Consider the following 16764-nt stretch of genomic DNA (forward strand, 5'->3'; position numbering starts at 1 on the left):
CGGCCCCCGAGACCTCCGGCCCTTGCCCCTTCCGGCTCTCACGTGATCAGCTCCCCAGACCACACGTGTCTCCACCCCTCAGATGGTCGCAGGGTCACGGAGGGGCACACCCAGCACTCCCCACAACCTCTCCCATGTCCTTGCCCACCCTGTCAGCTCCCGGCAAGAACAGTGCAGCCATAGGTTGTTCCCACCCTGCCCCTGGGCCGGTGGGGAAACTGCGGAACCAGAAGGACGGCACTCATTGCAAACCCACAAGCTAGAATCTTCTTCAGGGACCCCAATCCGCTGACCCTTGCTGAGTGTTTCCAAGGCCTTCCCACCAACCTCAGGTCCCAGGTTGCTGGGAAGTCCCAGGCCAGCCTTCCTCCCATCCCTCTCCACCACTCTCAATGGATAATCTCATCCCTCAACTCAACAGAAATAGAAACCATGAGGCAGGAGCAACCTCCCCACAACACTTATAGGTATGTCCTCACACCCTATAAGGAGTGCGTCAAGGCTGTATATTGTCACCCTGCTTATTTAACTTACATGCAGAGGACATCATGAGAAACGCTGGGCTGGAAGAAGCACAAGCTGGAATCAAGATTTCAGGGAGAAATATCAATAACCTCACATATGCAGATGACACCATCCTTACGGCAGAAAGTGAAGAACTAAAGAGCCTCTTGATGAAAGTGAAAGAGGAGAGTGAAAAAGTTGGCTTAAAGCTCAACATTCAGAAAACTAAGATCATGGCATCCAGTCCCATCACTTCATGGGAAATAGATGGGGAAACAGTGTTAACAGTGACAGACTTTATTTTTCTGGGCTCCAATATCACTGCAGATGGTGATTGCAGATATTAAAAGACGCTTACTACTTGGAAGGAAGGTTATGACCAACCTAGACAGCATATTCAAAAGCAGAGACATTACTTTGTCAACAAATGTCAATCTGGTCAAGACTTTGGTTTTTCCTGTGGTCGTGTATGGATGTGAGAGTTGGACTGTGAACAAAGCTGAGCACTGAAGAATTGATGCTTTTGAACTGTGGTGTTGGAGAAGACTCTTGAGAGTCCCTTGGACTGCAAGGAGATCCAACCAGCCCATCCTTAAGGAGATCAGTCCTGGGTATTTATTGGAGGGACTGATGTTGAAGCTGAAACTCCAATACTTTGGCCACCTCATGTGAGAGTTGACTCGTTGGAAAAGACCCTGATGCTGGGAGGGATTGAGGGCAGGAGGAGAAGGGGACAACAAAGAATAAGATGGTTGGATGGCATCACTGACTCAATGGACATGGGTTTGGGTGGACTCCAGGAGATGGTGATGGACAGGGAGGCCTGGCGTGCTGTGACTCATGGGGTCGCAAAGAGTCGGACACGACTGAGCGACTGAACTGAACTATAGTACCTGTCTCTCCATTGGACAAAAGGTGGCCCTCTCCCATTGAAGAAGGGTCTGCGTGGGTCACAATCCACATCATTCCCCATCTTTTCTAGACCCTTACTCTATTGAGCATGACAGGCTTTACATTCAACGTCTCCCTCCCCCTCATATCCATCACTTCAGCCCCATTCCGGTCTGTGTCTTCCGCTGAACCCTCTGCCTCTCTCTGCCTCTCTCTCGAAGCTGCCTCCCCTCCCAGCTCCCTTCCCAAGCTCCTCTTCTTCCTGACCAGACAACCCAGTTAGAAACGAGTTCCTTCTAACAGTCCCCATTTTCTGGCCTGCCATTCACCAACCTCTGCAGCCTGGTTCCTGTCCCCAGCCCTCCCCTGAAGCCACTTTCCTAGAGGTCATTACAGATGCCCCAGTTCCTCAATCCAGTAAACGCTCTCCAGTCTTAACCGCATGTGGCTTTTCCACAGCTGACATCACTTCCTATGTAGCATCCCTCTCCCTCGCCATCCGGGGCCATGCTACTCTGACCCTGGGGCTGCCCACCTCCACGCTGGGTCTCCTCTCTGGCCTCTCCTCAGATGTGGTGCTGCCAGAGACCCTCCCGCCTTCTCCCTGACACACTCCTGGGTGGTCCCAGCTGTGCGTGATGCCTCTCCAGTCCCGGGCCCCTCTCTTCCACCTCTAGCCTGTACACCTAGCTGCCTCTAGGACAGCACTTCCTGACTGTCCCATGGGAACCTCAAATTCAGGATTTCCTAGCTAAACTTGTACCTTCCCTAAAATCTGTTCCTCTTCCCATACTCCTGATTTCTATCAAATTCAAGTTAAAAATTCTAAGATTTAGCATTTCCCTGGTGGTCCAGTGGTTGAGAACCAGCCTGCCAGTGTAGGGGACCCAAGCCTGATCCCTCATCCAAGAAGATCCCACACGCCGAGGGGCAGCTAAGCCCAAGCCCCACAGTTACTGAAGTCCGAGCTCTAGAACTGTGCTCCCCAACAAGAGAAGCCCCCAGTGAGAAGCCCATGCAACGCAGCAGATAGTAGCCCGCTCACCGCAACTGGGGAAAGCCGGCACACAGCAGTGAAGACCCACTGCAGCCAAAAATAAGTAAATACATTGTTTTTTAGCTCAGAATTATCTGGGGCTCTTCCCCTTCTCTCCCCTCATTCCTCAACATTCAGGAAGTAAATGGAAACTCTCAATTCTATGCCTAAAGATTCTCCCCACCCTTTAGGGAGAAAAATCTTTAATTCAAGTCTCCTGGACTCTCCTGGACTTTGGTGGGGCTTCCAGGTGGCTCAGTGGTAAAGAGCCCGCCTGCCAAAGCAGGAGACAAAGAGACGTGGGCTCGATCCCTGGGTCAGGAAGATCCCCTGGAGGAGTACTGGCAACTGTCTCCAGTACTCTTGCTTAGAAAATCCCATGGAGCCTGGCGGGCTCCAGTCCATGGGGTCACAGAGAGTCTGACACGATTGAGCACAGCGCAGACTTCGGTGACTGCCTCCCACCTGCCCTCCACACCTCCAGTGTCTCCCATGCCGCCCCACTCAGCCCCCAGATCACCATCTCTGCAACTGCCAGAGAGATCCTTCCACAGCACACGTCTAACTACGTCCCTCCTCTGTTTGAAATCACATTTGGTTTCCTATCACCTACAGGATCATGTTCAAACCCCTTAGCCTAACACACAGGCCCCTCTGGAGCAGCCCTCCGCTACCTGTTTTGCCTCAGCTTCTGCGGCACCCCAGCTGGCCCATCCCATCTCTCCTGAGCCCCTCAGAGTGTTTACGACAACCTGGGCTCTAGCAGCCATAGGCGCCCTCCAACCCGCAGGCCTCTGCCTGAGGGCCCCTTTCACTCTAGTCTCTTTCCTCCAGAATGAAGTGAAATGTCTCCTCCTCCAGGAAGCCCTCCCTCAACTCTTCAGACGGTTAGCTCTATCTTCCTTGTGTTCCTATAACATCATGCAATTACCTCTGGAATGTATCTGATTATTTCATGAGTATTTGTTTGCGTTTTCTTTCTACCACCTTTAAAGAAAAACCTGTGTGTCTTATTGTTTTCTTTTTTTATCTCAATGCCCAACACTGCAGCAGACAAATAGTGGATATTCAATAAATGTCTATGGATAGAACAAGAAAAAGAGGCTGGAAGGCAAGTAAGAAACTGAGAAGAAAGATGGGAAAAGCCAAATTAACCACTTTATCAGAATCCCTGAGGAGCTTGTGGAAATGCAGATTCCGAGGCCACCCTAGATCCTCTGACTCAGACAGAATCCTTGGAGGCAGGGCTCGGGAACTGGCCTTTTAAACTAATTTCCTTGGGTGATTCTTATGGATTCTAAAGTCTCAAACCACTGACCAAAGGGACTCTTGTTTTAATACTGGAGAAGTTCTGTTATTTCAGAATCTGACCCAGGGTCAAGAACCTCAGTGGAGTTGATGTCTAACATAGTATAATTATAACATCAACTTTGATCATTGTCATAACTACGGAAGAAAAGCCTATAGCAAACGTGGAAACAGTAACACCAACAAGAAAACCACTGGCTGCCTGCACTCCTGCAAAGGCACTTTGGAACACAAGGAAGGCACTGCGCTCTGGGCTTGGTGGGAGCTCTGATTAACAAGTGGTTTCATCTCAGCCAAGTACTCTCCATCTCTGCAGAGCTCGCTCACCTCCCATCTGAAACAGGAGGGGGTTGCATCCAAGCTTCCTTTCAGCTCTAATGTTCTGTGAGCAGCTATCTTGAGAAAGGGAAAACCCATCATGGGTGGGTAACAGTTCAAATGCTGTGCTTCTAGGCTTGCTATATTATCAGGAGATTTCTATCCTGGCAAAAGATACCTGTAGGAGAAGCAGGCCAAAACAGCGTCCGCAGAGTCACTCTGTTATAATGAGATTAAGCCAGAGCCATTTTGGTTGATGAAATTAATATAACAGTGCTAATATATTACGGAGAGCAGCAGAGCCTCCCTCTCTAAAGAATGCCAGGTGTATTGTGGGCACGTTCTTCTCCTTGACCACAGCCCCGTAAAGGTGCTGGAGGGGAGGGGCTGCCATCTGGGCAGCCCTGAGTGCCCCTGGTTGGGGGGCGGACTGCGGGGGCGGCAGGAGAGGGTCTCCTGGGATGTTGGCACTTAGCCCACGTCTTCCTGTAGGAAAGGTTGGGGTGGGCACAAGGAAGAAAGGACCCTCCGTGGGCCCTGTCAGCCACCAGTGCTGGAAGGGAAGACCTGCGCGCTGGGCACCAGGTCCAGCCGTTCTCCTCGGGGGCCCCGTTCTGCCGGCAGCGAGGGGAGAGGGCAAAGCCAGCACCTGGCCTGCCTCTCCAGGGCAGGGAGTGCTGAGCCTCTGCTGGACCTTGACCCGCTGGGGAAAGGCGGGGGCCACATTCAAACAGGCACAGCGATCAACTTATTAGTCATGCGGGTTGCTCCAGCCACCGCTCCCCCGACCCGGCCTCTCCGGCGGGTCCCCAGCCCTGCTGCCTTTCAAGTTGGACAACTTGGAAAGGAGAGAGGGGGAGAGAAAATGACGGGGGCTCACATACTTGATGAAGAAGACTCTCCCACCGCGGTCAACTCCGTAGGTCCACCGGCCGGGCAAGTCCAGCCAGTCAATCTCATCGGCCATCTCGGAGTCCCGCAGCCCCTCCGGCTCCCTGCGCACCGGGGCGTCGGGCCGGGAGGCGGGCGGGGGGGCTACGGCGAGCCCCCCACTCCTGCTGCTCCTCGAGGCGGCGACGGGGGCGCGGGTCCAGGCGGTGCGCCCGGCTCCCTGGCCCGGGGCTCCGGCCTCTCGCTGGAGGCAGCTGGCCGCCAGCCGGGCGGCAGGGAGCGGAAGATTAACCCCGGCGGGGCCGAGCGCGCCCGGCCGCAGACGCGCGCCGCCCCCGGAGCCGGCGCTCCGCTCCCGCCGTCTCCTGAACTTAATGACGGGCAATTAGCGCGGAGGGGCTCCGCCGCCCCGCTCGCGCGGGCGGCCCGCGGGCAGCGCCGAGGGCTCGGGCCCGTCTGCTCGCCGCGGCCGGGCGGCCGGCGGGGCCGAGCGGGAGAGCGCGCGAGCCGGAGGACGCTCCCCGGAGGGCGCGGGGCGCCAGGCGCGGGCGAGGGCGCTGCCGCCCGGCTCCCGGCCCGCACGCGGCCGCCGCCCGGCCAGCGGAGGGCGGGGCCCCGCGCCGCCCCGAGGGCCGCTCCCGGCCGCCCAGGTCCGCCGCGGCCCGCGGGCCCCGAGTCCCGGCTCCCGGCGCGGGGGGCACCCGCCTGGCGGACAGAGATGGGAGCCCTGAACCGCAGGGACACGTCCAGCCTCTGACCCGAAAGGGGGAAGTGATCAGACCTGGTTCTGCTCGGCGGGAGGTTAGCAGGGGAACAAAGGTCAGATGCAGGGAAGGCTGGCACGGCTGTGAGTAGCGAGGGGCCCCTTCTGGCTAGAATGTCAACCTCATGAGTCAAGCTAGTCCTTACTTACCTGTCTTTCTGAGTACTTCCTCTAAGAAGCCTGCCATGACTAAGGAAGAATCAGAGCGAGACCTTCAGATGCTCTCAGAAAGCAACAGCGTTACATGCCTAATTAGTGCAGAAAAGGGAAGGAAAGAAAAAGAAAGAAAGAAAGGAGGGAAGGAGGGAATGTGTTCCAGGTGCGGAACATAGATCGCAAGCATTCAGTACTAGGTATCAAAATGGAATTGCTGGAACCCGCAGTTCTGCGGTCCAAGGGGCTGCAGAGAGCTGGACGGTGACTGAGCGACTGAACCGGCAGTCCTGCTGTCTGTGGTCTGCATCAAAGCTGGGCTCCTGTCAGCTTTCCCAGCTTACTCGGGACCTGCCCCTGAGGCTCCCATTAGGTAAACACTGTCCTAATCCATGTGTCAGACCCAAGGGAATAATTAGATACCTGTCTTTAGAGGAAGCAGTGTGTCGCAGTTGGCAAGTATCTGTTGAATGAGCAAGTTTGCTGTAAGCATTCTGAGGGACATGATGCCTGTCCTACCCAGGTGATTCCTGCTCATCCCTTTGGTATCAACCCGTGTGTCACCTACTCCAGAAAGCCATTCTCGATTCCACTCCAGGCAGATTTATCTGTGTATCCTCTACGTGTCATGTAACTTTGTTAATGACCCTGTAGTGGAGCTTATCTGGAGAAGGAAATGGCGACCTACTCCAGTATTCTTGCCTGGAGAATTCCACGGATAGACGAGTCTGGCAGGTTGCAGTCCATCGGGTCACACAGAGTTGGGCATGACGGAGCATATGTACAGTGGAGCTTACCACACTATAACACAACCTTGGTTTACTTATCCGTCTCCTTCAGAGCAGGGGCTCTGCGTGTCGCTCAGAGCAGGGGCTCCATTTGATTCATCTTTACAGCCCCAGCACCTACCTGGGACGCACAATTTATATTTGATGAATGACTGATACTATCCTAAGCAGAAATGGCCCTTAACTCTAACCACAATCTTGTACTTTTGGACCCTATTTAGGGGCCAGATAAATAGAACCACCAGCAACATCCGGGTGTATGTGGGGAGAGCTTTCTGGAAAAAAGAACAACCAGTGAGCCTTCTCAGGAATCCTAAAGGCTCAATCTAGGTGTAATGTGTATACATCTGGTAGATACTGAAGCCACGAGATGCCCCAAAGAATATCTCATCCTGGCCTCTTGACTTAAATTTAGGAAGCAGAAGAGCAAAGAAGTGAAGGGAAAGTTCATGTCACTGAGCAAGGCTCTGCCCAATGTCCAGGCCAGAACTCTTTCCATTGCATGATTCTACCTCCAACACTGGAAATTCACTCTGCCAACATACAGGCTGATTCTTGGTGCCAGTTGAGGCCCATTCTCCAGAAGCAAAAAGGAACAAAATCCCATAATACCCAACTCTTTTCTCCCTTTTCAGATCCTACATGTTCTTAGTGACGAAAGCGGCATTTGACAGTAAAGGAGAGCTGCCTCTGAGAAGCACAGGTGAAGAGGCATGCCCCTTCGTAGCTCCTGAATTGAGGGGTCTGGGAGCGGCAAGGGGTCAGACTCCTCACCGGTCCCCCACCCCCAACCTTGTGAAACACCTGTTAAGGCCCATCCACCAGAGCCACCTGCCCACCCCTATGACATCAGAGGATCTGAACCACCAGGACTGCTGCCAAGATGCCTCCAGGGAAAATACCAGCAACCAGAGCGCTCCCTGTCCAACCTGAGCAACCGGTAAGTGCGGCTTCTTGGGCTGAGGGTGGGTGGAAATAGGGAACAGTATGACATGTTTTTGAAAACATGTATTACACCACTGTCTTCTTGGAGGAGCAGGGGCTCCTGAGGATTTCTTCAAAAGATTTTTGTCTTGTTTGTCTCTAATCTGGCCTGGGGTTCCTTGGAACATTTACCTAGACCAAAAAAAAAGAGCAAGTGGTTGAGATTTTGAATGTTTTTTACTCGTTTGGAATAAGAAATCAGGTTTGAAAACACTGTCTAACTGTGGTGTATTCTCTCCAATGACTCTTTATATTCTAGTTCTTGTTTATTAATTATGATCAGGATTGATACTGCTAAGCAAAGAAACTTTCTTTAGCAAAGAAACTAAAGACAATTCAGAAAGAGTAGAAAACTCAAATAAAAATAGGTATTGGTTCAACAATTACCCGGAAGAAGGCAGGAGAGATATGTTGGAATGAAAACCTTACCTGCTTTGCAGTTAAGTCAGAAATTTAGTTGTTTGTTTTTTCCTTACAGTAAATTTTATCTCTTTAAAAGCAACAAAGCATGTGGATAAAATATATCAGAGATATTTAGAAGTGATTCTGATTCTCTCATATATTTTGAGAGCTTAAGTCAGTCACTTGAATGTTATCATGCTTCTGGCGTGGTTCCAGCGGTAGGCTGAAAAACAGCTCCCCAGAAACTGTTCCTGTCAAATCCCTGGAGCCCATGAATGTGACCTTACTTGGATGTAATCAAGATAAGGATCTGGAGATGAGGAGATTATCCCGGATTATTCGGGGTGGGCCCTAAATTCAATGACACATGTCCTTATAGGAGAGAAGCAGGAGGAGACGTGAGACAGACAGAGAGCAGGAGGCAATGTGGCCACAGGGGCCGAGGCTGGCGGGAAGCCGGCACAGAGCCAGGGATGGCGGCAGTCACCAGAACCCGGGAGAGACGCAGGAGCTCTCCCCCCGAGCCTGCAGAGGAAGTGTGGCCCTAACGCTTCAATTTCAGTCTTCCGGAATCCAGAACTGTGAGAAAATAAATGCTTTTTTGTTTTAAGCCAGCCAGTTTGAGGTAATTTGTTATAGCATCTTGGTAAATTCACACAGTACCTATAAGAAAATAATAAGTTACCGAGGACTGAAATAAATGTCTGTTATTTTTACTTGTCCCATATCCAGCCTCCTTTCTTCTGTCAATAGCCCCTGGAGCTTCCTTTTGATGTCTAGCTTTTTTGCCACTGACTGTCCGTGTGGGTTGGATGGGCTGCCCCCACACTCACCCCAGCTCCATTGGTTCGGGAAAGCACAGATGACTCAGACCAGACCAGTGAGACTGATTTAAGAAGATCCTAGATCTCCTGGGAAGAAGCCCTTTCTCTCTTGGAGTCCAAGCGGGCAGGTGTCACTTTGGTGCTGCTGGGGTCTTTCTGAGGGGAAGCTTGCTGAGAGCGAGTCCAGTCCAGGAGAAAGTGGACCAGAAGATGCAGACACACTGTGTCCTCGTATCCCTGAGCCCCAGGACCAGCTTACCAGAAGAGGCCCTATCACTGGGGCTTCTACTTGAAGGTGCCCAGAAACACCCTTGTTTGCTCCAGCCAGTTCCTGTCCCTGACAACTGAAAAAGCCCTAGCCAGGACAAAGGTCACAGTGTCCTGTGGCCCTGTTGCTCTGTTGTAACCAATGTTTCTTTGAGAAAGTCAATGAGATAACCACCTGCACTTCTACTGACTTCAGAATGTGAACTCTTCCAATAATCTAATAATCTAATAATTTTCGATCAAGGAAAGGTCATTTGTGCCCATCTGGTCAAAGTCTATAATTTCCCTCTAAAGGGTACTAGAGAACTCAGGAAAAGTACCCGGAGTTGTGGCAGTTCCTCAGGAGAGTTGGGACCACAGCTCAGGTCTCCCGAGAACCTGATCAGTAGAAAGCTATATTTAAAGGCATTTGCTTTATCATTTAAACATACTTGGCCAAGAGACTCACAGTTATAAGATAATTATAACTGATTCCTCTGCTCTGTTAAAGAATAACCACAACAATAGTTTTTGTTGAGTGCTGGTGTTTAATAGCTATGCAGCAGGCTAGGTCACTAGCCACTGTTAATTATTTTACAGGAACTAGGAAGCAAAGGAAAAGAAATCAAGGCCCTCTCTGCTGGGATTATTAATAGATATACGACTATGTAAACATGCAAGAGCCCAAACCAGTTGCTTGATAGCAGTGGTGATTTGATGAAGGCTTTAGAGAGGTGGGGTTTTTAGTGCTTATTCTGTCTGCTCCTTGGCCTGTGTTGGCTCTTGGATCGTGTGGCTCTCAGCGGCTGCAGTGTGCAGGCCTGTAGCTGCGGCATGCAGGCCCGCGGGCCCCGCTGCTCCTGGCATGTGGAGTCCATGTTCCCCACCCAGGGATCATACCCTTGTCCCCGGCGTTGTGGAGCAGATCCTTAACTTCTGGACCACCAGGGAAATCTTGAGAGTGGCACGTTTTGTTATAAAAAAATTGTTGAACTGATGCTGGTAACCAGAGGATTGTGGAATCCTGACATTTCTCTACAGCCGGTTGAACTGAATTACATTTGTTCCACAGATATTTGCTGAGTACCTTCTGTGACCCCAATATTCTTCTAGGTACAGAGGATCCAAGAGTGAATAAAACAGAAAAGTCCTTGCTCACATGGAATTTAGATTTAATAAATACATAGTCTTGGAGGACAATGAGTCTATGGAGAAAAATGGAAAGAGTAAAGAGTAGCGGATGCTGCTATCTTATATCCCATAGATTTCATATAGGGTTGGCAGCAAAGGTTTCATTAAACAGAAGGACATTTGAACAAAGACTTGAAGGAAGAGAGAGCAAACCATGTGCCTCTGGGGAAACATGTTCCAAGCAGAGGAAAGAATAAGTGCAAAGGCCCCGAGGCAGGAATATCCTTGGAATGTTTGTGAAATAATGAGGCCAGCATGGCTGAAGCGGAATAAACGAGGCAAAGGAGATGAGGACCAGTGGGGTGGGGGCCAGTGGGAGAAGCTAAATTATTCCAGATTACGGGAAGAAGACCAGCTGCTATTCTAAATGAGATGGGGAACTACTGGAGGTTTGAGTGTAGGAGACAGGATCATTATCATTTAATGACTCTCTTAGAGGATCATTCTAGCGGCTATTTGAGGTAGAGCAGAAACAGGTTCCAGTTATGAGGCTACTGCAATAATCCAAGCAAGATACAATGATGGTTTGGATCGTTGTGTTGGTGGATAGAAGCAGTGAGAAACCGTCAGATTCTGAGCATCTTTTAAAGGTAGAATTGCTAGAAATTGCTTATAGATTGTAATTGGACTGTGAGAGAAAGAGAATGCACGCACGATTTGCCCTTTCCTTTTCTTTGTGAGTGATGAGAATGCTCTCAAGGCTCACTTCCAAGGTTTCCTGCTACCTGACTATGAGGGACTTGGCCTGAGCATCAGAAAGTACAGAGTTGCCGCTGACGGAGACGGGAGTCAGCTGCAGAAAGAGCAGGCATGGCAGGGAGAGGGGGAACCCCTTCAGCTCTGAGCACGCCATGCTGGAGACGCCTGAGATACCCAGGCAGAGATGCCAAGGAGATAACAGCGTGTATGAGATTAGCGTCTGTGCCAGGAGTAGGGAGATTTGGTATTTTTCAGTGGCTAGATGGTATTAACACCATGAAGCAAGTTGAGATCACAAAGAAAATGTGAGTAGGGAGGAGGCAGAGATCAAGGGCTGAGAACCAAGACACACTACTTTTTAGAGGTCGTGTTAATGAGAAGGAACCTGAACAAAAGACTCAATCCCAAGTGGCTAATGAAGTAGGAGGCAAACGAGAGAACCGCGTCCTGAAAGTGAGCCTTGAGTGCGTTCACGTCACTCACGAGGAGGAGGAGTGTGCAAATGTTGCCTGTGTTCCAGAAAGGCTGAGGTTAGGCTGGGTTCTGTCTGAGCAGGAAGAGACTTGTACTCCTGGGGAGAGCGTGGAGAGACCGCTCAAGTTATTTTGCGGTTGGTCTGAGAAGGGCCCTGGAAGATGATCGTTTTCGCTAATGAGCCCTTGCTCAGCACGGAGAGGAGCGCCCGAAACGTGCTTCCTTCAAGCCTCGTCTCTGTCCCTGTGCTGGCTTCTCCTGGGAAGGAGGCCAGCCCGAGATGGCTGTCTGACTTCTCCTCCAGGACTGTGTCCTGGGCAAACACCGGGCGCTGGCAGCTCCCCAGAGCCGCGGCGTGGAGGGCGGGTGGGGCAGGCCTGAGAGAACGAAGCAGGCTATCATCACAGGCAGACACGGGCAGGCGGGACCTGGAGCCGCTTCCATTTCCTCTCTGGGTCTCTTCCTGAATCGACACCTTGGGCAATGCTCTTCCTGCACTGACTTTAAAGTCTGATCTGGGGGTTTTCTAGAGAATGGCAGCTCGTGCTGACTTTGGCGTTTCCTGGAACGATCACAGCACTTTGGTTCAGTTTAGTTCAATAAACTTACAAGGCACCACTATGCCTGTATCTCTGAAACCATTCCAGCCTTCAACCGACCTGTTCCTTCTCCCATCTCTGTCGCTCGCCAACCTGCTGGTCAGGCTTCTACGCTGGCTTCTGGCTCACCATCATCCTCCACATTCCTGTCTCCCTTTCATTTTGGGGAATTTCAGTGCTGATGGGAAGAAACTACTCAGTGTCCTAAACTCGCGACACCTTAATCTCTGCAGTTCCAGGGACATTCACCTCCACTGCAGTCAGTCAATCACACCCAAGGCCATTCCTTGGACTTTCTCACGACTCGGATTTACTCCTATCTGGAAGACAAACCTCTGATATCCCACGTTCCGACCATGGTTTCAGTTCTTTTAATGCCCTCTTTACTTTCCTTCCTTTACGCGTGCTCCTTGCCTCCTGCAGTACCTTTGTGCTCAGTCGCTCCAGTCGTGTCCGACTTTGCAAGCCCGTGGTCAGCACCTTTAGCCTCCTGACTTTCCTCCTACTCTATCGCTCGCTTCGCTTCCTGCGCCGCTCTACTCGAGCTCTCGGCCTGTGACTTTATCCCCTCACTAACCAAGATTCTAGCGCATGTGCTCTCAGCTGTTACGCTGCTGAAAACTCCACTTGGAATTAATCTGCCCACCTTTTCTGCTCCAATGCCTAGAAAAATATCTTACCAAGCCACTGTAGGAATTAAACAAATTGATGCCCCTCTCATTCACACTCTCCAGACTCCCACAGGCCTCCTCCTGTGTCTGTAGTCACTCTCAGCAGCAGACCGTCATTATTCCAAGAGAAAATAAAGGCCGTAAGGAAGACCCCACCCTAACCTAGAACACCTTCTCTGCAGTCTCCCTATGCCTATTGTTACAACATTGTCTATATTTCTACCCATCTGTCTCTCTTGCCTCCTCTCCGCAGTTACATTTTCCTGTTCTCATTCTTACCGGTTCCTCGCCAGGCTCCTCTGTCCATGGGATTCTCCAGGCAAGAGTACTGGAGCAGGTTGCCATTTTCTCCTCCAGGGGTTCTTCCTGACCAGCAACTGAACCCTTGTCCCTGATGCCTCCTGCATTAGCAGGCGGGTTCTTCACCACTAGTGCCCCCTGGGAAGCCCTTCAGAAATCTTACTCAAATCAATGATCTCTTCTTCCCTATATTTTCAAGCTTCTCCCTCTTCCAGTTCTTTCCCTAAAGCCTATAATGAAGTTCAAGAATTCTGCCTTAAAAAAAAAAAAAAGCCCCATGCCAACCCCCTACTCCCCATCCCAATTACCTTATCACCACTTTCTCCTTCCATTCACTTCAAGTTTCTTAAAGGAATGCCCTATGTCCTTGGCGTGTCTAATCCCTTATTTCCAGTTACTCACAATCTGGTTTCTGTTCCCTTGGCTCCTTGAAAATGGTTAGAATTTGTCTGACAAAAATGAGCATTTATTTCCAGGTTGCCAAATCCAGCAGACCATCTTCTGTCTCGCCTTAGGTGACCCTCCTGCTGACAGTTCTGCCCTCTCTCCTGCCTGCAATGGGTGCCGTGTCTGTTTCACCCTCTACACCCCAGCCATCCTGAAACCCTACAGTTGATTATCCTTTGTGTCTGTGGCCCTCTTGGCCTGAAGAATCCTTCTGTCTTTTCTTCTTCAATTCCCCTTGAAATCACAGCCCAGGAAGAAGCCCTCTGCACTGGCCACGTGTCCCACGTCTGCCGCTGTTACAGTACTCCTCGTATGTGAGAGCTCACTTTCCTAGTTCCCTGGACTGAAACTCTTTGGGAACAGGAACTCTCTTCTAAACCTACTTGTTTGTCCAGGATTTGACACAGTTGGCCACCACAACCTGCCTGGAGCTTTGTTTTCCCCCAGGCCTTCATGACACCACATTTCCCTGGTTTATCTCCCACTTCACTGGCTCTTGCTTCTTAAACTTGGGTTACAACTTCTCTGTTTAACCTCAAAATGTTGGACTATTCCAGCTCCACCAAACTCCACCCTGGCCTGCTTCTGTACTCTGCATACTGTCTACCCACTCTCTCTAGGCAATCTCCTCGACTTTTTTTTGTTTTAATGTTTAGTTATTTACTGGCGCTGCAACTTGTCTTAATTGCCACATGTGGGGTCTTTCGTTGTGGTGTGCAGGCTTAGCTGCCTGCAGCATGTGTGATCTTAGCTCCCCAACCTCCCAACTAGGTATCACACCCGTGTGCCCTGCATTTCCAGGCAGATTCTCAACCCCTGGAGCATAGGCAAGTCCTTCCTCCCTTGTTTCAAATCTCTTCCGCATGCTGCTGGTTCCCGAGTTTCTGCTCGAGTCTGACCTCTCCCCTGGGCTTCAGACGCACAGATCCGACTGCCTGCTCCTTGTAGGCAGGACACAGTGGAGGCATGGGCCAGGCGGCAGTGTAGGTGGAAAGGGGAGGGGGGGGTATCTGGAGGGAGGGAGATCCAGTTGATTGTGAGAAATGGAAACCTAGGTGACTTTTGGGTTAGGATGACCAACAATCTCTGCTGGCCTGAGGCGGAGGCGTTTCCTGGGGCGTGGAGTTATCAGAACTAAAACCAGGACAGAAGTGGCAGTGTCAGTCGCTCAGTCATGTCTGACTCTTTATGACCCCGGGACTGGAGCCCGCCAGGCTCCTCTGTCCACGGAATTCTCCAGGCAAGAATGCTGGAGTGCGTAGCCATTCCCTTCCCCAAGAGATCTTTCCCAACCCAGGGTCCCAAGCAAATCAGGACAGTTGGTCATACTGCTCCTAGGCTTGAGGGGCCAAGAAATGGAGTGATTGTTAATTGGACCGTATTCTGAGATAACGAGGACTCAGGGAAAACTAATTTGAAGATGTATTAAGTTTGAGATGCTTATTAAACATCACCTTCCTCTTTGTCGCCAAACACAGTAAAGCTGGTCCATTATAATTTCTCCTCCTTCATCTGATCAGTCACTGAGTCCTGTCAACTATAATACCTTCGTGACTCCCCAACTCTCCGTTTCCAGTCTAGCCATCTCTCTGGTTGAGCTCATTGCTTCCTACCTATACTTGTACAAGAACATTCCACTTGATCTCTCTTCTGGCTTCTTCTCAGTTCAGTCCAGCCACCAAATGACCCAAGAGTCATTCCTAAGGAACCAGTCTGACCATGTCACTGCCTGGCTGGCTTGACACTTTTTGTAGAAGCAAACAGACCACACTGCTTAGCATGGCTTTCAAAGTACTCTAGCATTCAGACCCTGCATAACAAACCTATCCTCCATCCCATAGAACCTAACCCAGTTTAACCAGCTTATTAGAAATTTCTCCAACATGCTCTCTATATTCTTCCATGTCTACCTTTTCTCTAAACCCATTTTTTTCTACTTGAAGTGTCCTTTGCCTCCCTATCCTTTAACTCCCCTCTTCCTCCAACAAACGCCAACCCCATTTCTATTAATATTTACTGAGAGAATGAGTGAAGCATCATAGTTAAAAGTATGGACTCTGGAACCAATCAGGGCTTAACTCCCAGTTCTCTGCCATACCCTAGCTGTGTAACCTTGGGTAGGTTACTATGCGTCAGGTCCCTCATCCATAAATCGGGAGATATATACACATATCACATAATATACATTAGTTGGTATTATTATATGTCAAATATGGTACTAAGAACTGTTCATACATTATCTAATTTAGTCCTCCCAACTTCTCTGAGAGGTATTACTATTATTCAAATTTTAGGCATGACCCCTTAATATTCAAGGGCACACAGCTGGTGGAAATGGGAAACTGGAATTCAAGCCCAGGTCTGCCTGGATCAATGCCTAGGTTTCCATTACAGCACTAGAAAGAGCCCTAGGAAGGAAACCAGAGAGGTCTGATCCTTTAAACTGCCACTTAGATGGAACAGGAAGCGAAGACTGTGTGCTCTGGAAGGAGGACAGAGAAAAACAGAATCCAGAGGAAGTAACGTTAGGATCAGAGTCAAAGGGAGGTGATGAGCCAGTATATAACCCCTCAGGTGAAAAGAAATAACGGTACATTACACATGGTTATGATCTTAATAGCAATAGCAGGCTATGTTCCCAAAAGCAAGGTCAGAATTGTTACTGGGAAAAGGTAAACTGAAACTGTTAACTTGAGGAGACAAGTGCTGTGTGTAACATTTTAACCCCAAGGGACCTAGCACAAAACCAGGGACTCAAAGAGTTTAGGAGCTGGACGAGGCAATGGAGTGACATCGTTAAAGTACCGAAAGAAAAAAAAAATTAACCTAGAATTCTTTGGCTAGTGAAAATATCATTCAAAAATAAAGGGTTAGCCCGCACTCTGGAGCCCGTGAGCCGGAACTACTGAGGCTGCAAGCCACAACTGCTGAAGCCTGAGTGCTCCCTGGAGCCCGCGCTCCGCAACAAGCGAAGCACCCACAGTGAGGAGCTGAGCGCTGCAACTAGAGCAAGCCCACACACAGCGGTGAGGGCCTCGCGGCTGCAGCTGTCCAGCCGCCCCGTCGTGTCCACTCTTTGCGACCCCATGAACTGCAGCACGCCAGGCTTCCCTGTCCTTCACCAACTCCCAGAGCTTGCTCAAACTCATGTCCATCGAGTCGGTGATGCCATCCAACCATGTCATCCTCTGTCGTCCCCTTCTCCTCCTGCCTTCAGTCTTTCCCAGCATCAGGGTCTTTTCCAAGGAGTCAGCTCGTCACATCTGGTGGCCAAA

The 16764-nt window shown here is 50.4% G+C and overlaps 1 protein-coding gene and 1 long non-coding RNA gene across 11 annotated transcripts in view; one reads left to right on the top strand and one right to left on the bottom strand.

The window, feature by feature from the left end:
* PLEKHA6 (pleckstrin homology domain containing A6) overlaps window positions 1-5550 on the bottom strand; it is a 142932-nt gene extending 137382 nt beyond the window's left edge. For all 9 annotated transcript variants that reach the window (XM_069545197.1, XM_069545190.1, XM_069545198.1 and 6 more), the window contains exon 1: window positions 4942-5550. In XM_069545197.1, coding sequence (XP_069401298.1) covers window positions 4942-5024 — 83 coding nt within the window. In that variant the 5' untranslated portion in view covers window positions 5025-5550. The remainder of the gene's footprint in view (window positions 1-4941) is intronic.
* On the top strand, window positions 4811-8648 carry LOC138416318 (uncharacterized). 2 transcript variants are annotated; one of them, XR_011247611.1, is made up of 4 exons: window positions 4811-4976; window positions 7288-7355; window positions 7465-7592; window positions 8418-8648. It is a non-coding gene; the product is annotated as an uncharacterized lncRNA (long non-coding RNA). The 2 variants fall into 2 exon arrangements; XR_011247612.1 differs by lacking the exon at window positions 4811-4976 and adding an exon at window positions 5722-6237.
* Window positions 8649-16764: the final 8116 nt, after the last annotated feature.

Source organism: Ovis canadensis, chromosome 12, assembly GCF_042477335.2.
Source record: "Ovis canadensis isolate MfBH-ARS-UI-01 breed Bighorn chromosome 12, ARS-UI_OviCan_v2, whole genome shotgun sequence".
Lineage (NCBI taxonomy): Eukaryota > Metazoa > Chordata > Mammalia > Artiodactyla > Bovidae > Ovis > Ovis canadensis.